Genomic DNA, 4,992 nt, shown 5'->3' with positions numbered 1-4,992 from the left:
TTATCAACCTACACTAAAACATCCTCCACTACCCCTCTAGGTATTTTAATTGACCTGTCAGCCAGTTGTAGGGTAATAGAGGTAGATTTCAACTCCCATAAGCCGAGTTTTTCATAAACACATTAGGGTAACAGATTTACACTAGACCCCAAATCAAGTAATGCATGCCCAATTTTTGAATTTCCAATCATGCAAGCAATAGTGGGTGAACTTGGGTCCTTATACTTGGGAGGGGTGTTGCTTTGTATGATTGCACTAACTTGTTCAGTGAGGAAAGCTTTTTTTTTTTCACATTTAGTTTCCTCTTAATGGTGCACAAGTTTAAGAAATTCTGCATAAGTGGGAATTTGTTGAATAGCATCTAACAATGGTATATTTATTCTCACTTTGCTTAAAAACTTCAAAAATTTCAGCATGATTCTTATCTTTGTGCACAGGGGTTAGCCTTGTGGGAAAAGGTGCAGGTGGTTGCCAGTTATTCACCTCTGGTTCAACATGCATAGGGTTAGGGTCCTTACCAATGATGGCTGGGTCAGGAGTGGGATTTACTAGAATTCTTCCACTTCTCAAAGTTGTCACAACTTTTACTGGTTTAATATTGGATGTCTCCACTGCTTCTGATACTTGATGAACCTGCCCCTGAGGGTTTGGTTGTGGTTGAGCAAGGAACTTTCCCTTCTCCTGAGTGCTCAAGGTTGTGGTCAACCTTATTAAAGATCCTCTAATATCATTGATAGCCTGAGAAGTCTGATTGTTGATGGTAGTCTGCCCTTGAATGAATTGTTGGAGGTTTGTTGCTATTTGATGGACAGAGTCCTCAAGGTTCCTCCTCTGCCCATAAGCTGCTGCAGTAGGATATTGAGATGATCCTGATGCTGCAGCATGTGAGTTCATTGCATACTGAGATGGGCCAGGTGCATGACTGGGGAGTTGAGCTGATTGCTCATTCCTCCAGCTCAGATTTGGGTGGTTCCTCCAAGAGGAATTGTACGTGTTGGAAAGGGGATATGGAACAGATTTAGAAATAAAATTGATAGGGTTAGATTGATCTACAAGAACTTCCCTAAAAGCTGGGATTGTAGGGCAGTCACCAATGTCATGCCCTATTTCTTCACAGATGTTGCATTTTTTTGGGATTTTCTGAATAACTTGAATTTCCTTGTTTGTATCTATGGTTTCCAATTTCTTAGAAAGTATAGACACTCTAGCATGCAAATCATCCACTTCTTTCAAGTTATATTTTCCCCCTCCAGTTATTTTTAAAGGTTCAGTTCTGTCATACACATCTGAAACATCCCATGACTGGGCATTTTCAGATAGGTAATCAAAGTACTCGAAGGCCTCTTCAGGTTGTTTATTAAAAAATTCTCCATTACACATTGTCTCTACGAATTGTCTCATCTTAGGTTGTAAACCCTAATAGAAAAAACTTATTATCCTCCAATTTTCATACCCATGACGAGGAAAAGCATCGAGTAAGTCCTTGAACCTCTCCCAACACTGATAAAAGGTTTCAGTGTCTTTTTGGGAAAAATTCATGATTTGCCTCTTCAGTGCAATGGTTCTGTGCATAGGAAATAATTTTTTTAAAAACTCAGTCTGCATATCTTGCCATGTTCCTATGGATCTAGGCCTCAAAGAATTTAGCTAGGTTTTGGCATTGTCTTTTAATTAAAAGGGAAATAGCTTTAGTCTGATTACTTCTTCAGTACAAGTTCGATCCATAAAAGTTGAACAAACTTCCTCAAATTATTTGATGTGCAAATATGGGTTCTCAGACTCCATACCATGGAAATGAGGTATAAGGGGTATCATGCCAGGTTTAAAATTGAAGTTATCCGCATTAAGAGGTTGTATAATGCATGAGGGTGAGCTAGTCCTAGCAAGTTGCAAATAATCTTTGAGAGTCCTGTTATGATTTCCCACTCTCCTATGTTCCTGTTCTTCTTCAGCCATGGTACTAAGACTCTTAGATGATGACTCGAATGAAAGTGACTCACAATCAAAGTGTGTCACAGGTTCTGTTATGACTAATCTAGAGGAATAGTCTCTACTCCAAGCAGTCATACACAACCCAACCAAGACCTTTAAACAACTCCAAGATTGGTGTAGGATTGTGGCAGCAATATACTGCACTCAATCGAAGTTTGGCGTGCAATTATCACTCAAATTAATACAAAACAACCAAAACACAGAACATGCAAATGATAAAGAAAAGGTAGGGTTAGATATAACCAGAGTGTGAAGAGGTTCACACTTAGTCTACTCTTATTTTTTTTCTCTTTCATTGTGTCAGTCTTGTAAATTGTGATTAGTCCCCGGCAACGGCGCCAAAAACTTGCTTCTCCAATCTTATTACCTCCCAAGTGCAAGAGGTGCTATGTTGATGTGTAGTGAAGGTCCCAAGGTTGATTTCACAAGGACTAAGACAACTTATGCTTCAAGACTGAAAATAAAAGAAATGGAAAATGTATCTATCTAAGAACACCCTCTTAGTCATTGTGTTGACCAAGGGGCAGTTCTTTAATAGAGTTGCTCTCTTCCCAAAGATTCAATTGGAGTGAAGTAAGATTGGCCTACTCTTCTATTAAATCAAATTACTAAAGAAACTAAAATAAAACTTGTATCAAACAGACTCAAGTAGATTAAATTAATGAAAAAGAATTTTTATTATCTAACGAAAATTAACCTTAAGTCTTGGGGAACCCTCTCACAGTGAATAATCTAAAGTATTTCATAATCCCATTGTCTTCTGCAAATGTTAATCTAGTCTAGGGTAAAACATTTGGATAATGGATAAAATGTACACAAAGCAAGAGAAATAATAGAGATATTCTCAATAAATTTCTATCATTCCAGATCGATTAACACATTCAGAGAAATGGAGATTTCACCTTTCAAGCATCCAACGTGCTCTCAATCAACAAAAGATCAAAAAGAGTGAAAAGAACCCCAATCCTTGACTTGAAAGGAAACAAATCACCACAATCTGGGAATAGAAACCCTTAAAAATAAACACTGCTCAATGGTTTCCCTTGACTTAGAGTTCAGATATTACTCCCCCTTCATCTCAGGATTCCCATGTTCAACCAAAATAAAAATGAAAAACATTCCTAAGAAAACTCAACAATGAAAATAAACCCTAAGCTCTTTCTTCACTTTTTCTCCCGTACCAAAAACCTCCCCTTCTGATTCCCCTTCCTTTGCCTTTTATCCTCCTTCTTTCCATCCTTTGTAGCGCCCTTAACTGAATCCTCTCCAATTCCATCCGATTCCTAGAGTGTAGAATCTGTAAGCACAACGCAGAGAAATAGTTAGGTTTCGAGTGATGGAGCATCTGAGAATATCCTAAGTGTAGTGCGAAGGTGTAGTGGGAATCCTGAGTGTGAAATGACCGTATTACCCCTTTATCCTTTCCTTTTGACTTCGGTCTTTCCTTTTAGTAAAAAGTGATGTGTAAGTGAGTATTTGTAGTGATTTTTAGGTAAAAAGTCTTAACTTAAATACTCACTTATTACAATTTTTTCACTTAATCAATTTCCTTTCACCCACTTCATCCCAATATAATGAAGATCTACACCTTCTGCCATGTAAAACCTCATAAGGTGCCATTCCAATACTAGCCTAATAACTTTTATTATAAGCAAACTCGACGAAAGGTAGATGTCGTATCCAAGACCCCTTAAAGTCCCGCACACAAGCCCTTAGCATGTCTTCGAAGATTTGAATAGTCCTTTCTAACTGTCCGTCCATCTGAGGGTGAAAAGTAGTACTGAAATTTAACTTAGTACCCATGGCCTCCTGTAGGCTTCACCAAAACTTTGAAGTGAAACGAGGATCTCTATCAAACACAATGGATACTAGTATCCCATGCAATCTTACAATCTCTTGCGCATACAGCTCAGCTAGTTTCTCCAGCTTATAAGAAAGTTTAATGTGCACAAAGTGAGCAATCTTCTTTAGGTGGTCCACAATCACCCATATAGCATCTTGTCCGCTCAATGTCCTTGGTAGGCCTGTCACAAAGTCCATGAAAATATGCTCCCACTTCCACTCTAGAATCTGAAGTGGCTGTAACAATCCTGCTAGTCTCTGATGCTCTGCATTCACCCGTTGGCAAGTTAGGCACTATTCCACAAATTTAGTAATTTCTCTTTTCATACCATTCTACCAAAAAGACTCTCAAGTCCTGATACATCTTGGTACTCCCCGGGTGAAGTGTATAAAGAACAGTGTGCTTCCTTGAGAATTACCCTTTTCAGTTTGTCATTAGCTAGCGCACACAATCTACCACTAAACCTCAAAACTCCATCCTTGGAAACGCTTAAGTCATATTTGTCCCCGTTCCCGACTTCTTCTACTAGCTTCACCAACCCTGAATCCACTTTCTGAGCAGCTTTGATTCTATCTGTCAAGGCTGGTTGAACTATCAAACTGGCCATGAAAGTACTTGTATCACTAGTGATGACCTCAATACCGGCTCTTTCTAGGTCCATTAACAACTAGTGTTGAGTGGTAAGGGCTGCAAGTGCTGGTCCTATTGACTTCCTACTTAAGGTGTCTGCTACAACATTAGCTTTGCCTAGGTGATAATTGATGGTGCAATCATAATCCTTGATCAACTCAAGTCATCTCCTCTACCGCATATTTAATTCCTTTTGGGTGAAGAAATGTTTCAAACTCTTGTGATCCATGTAAATTTCACACTTTTTCCCATACAGATAGTGTCTCCAAATCTTAAGTGCAAAAATGACTACCGCGAGTTCCAGATCTTGCTTGGAATAATTCTGCTCATATGCTTTTAGTTGGCGTGAGGCATATGCTATAACCTTCCCATGTTGCATCAATACACATCCCAATCCAAGCCTTGATGCATAGCTGTAAACTATAAATCCTCCTCTAGCAATTGGGACTGTTCGGACTGTCACTAATCTCTGTTTCAACTCTTGGAAGCTTTTTTCACACTTTGTTGTCCTTCAAACTTATTATTCT

At 38.8% G+C, this 4,992-nt stretch overlaps 1 protein-coding gene across 1 annotated transcript; it reads right to left on the bottom strand.

Annotated features, from left to right (window-relative positions):
* Window positions 1–3,155: 3,155 nt before the first annotated feature.
* Window positions 3,156–4,496, bottom strand: LOC118348925. The gene is made up of 3 exons (XM_035691506.1): window positions 4,172–4,496; window positions 3,883–4,100; window positions 3,156–3,275 (listed from the first exon to the last, which is right to left on the bottom strand). Exons 1-3 carry the CDS (start codon window positions 4,494–4,496, stop codon window positions 3,156–3,158), a joined length of 663 nt encoding a protein of 220 aa, XP_035547399.1.
* Between the last annotated feature and the right edge of the window lie 496 nt (window positions 4,497–4,992).

The sequence above is a fragment of the Juglans regia genome, chromosome 7 (genome assembly GCF_001411555.2).
Source record: "Juglans regia cultivar Chandler chromosome 7, Walnut 2.0, whole genome shotgun sequence".
Classification (NCBI taxonomy): domain Eukaryota; kingdom Viridiplantae; phylum Streptophyta; class Magnoliopsida; order Fagales; family Juglandaceae; genus Juglans; species Juglans regia.
The sequence above is the reverse complement of the archived record's forward strand: the minus strand, read 5'-3'. Positions and strand labels throughout refer to the sequence as shown.

What these genes read in the sequence shown, in the direction of transcription:
- LOC118348925 (XM_035691506.1), bottom strand. Translation starts at nt 4,496, where the DNA reads ATGGACCTAGAAAGAGCCGGTATTGAGGTCATCACTAGTGATACAAGT. An exon ending in AGGACTTGAGAGTCTTTTTG is followed by an intron (nt 4,101 to 4,171) that starts GTAGAATGGTAT and finishes GGGTGAATGCAG; the next exon opens with AGCATCAGAGACTAGCAGGA. An exon ending in AGCTGTATGCGCAAGAGATT is followed by an intron (nt 3,276 to 3,882) that starts GTAAGATTGCAT and finishes TCTACACTCTAG; the next exon opens with GAATCGGATGGAATTGGAGA.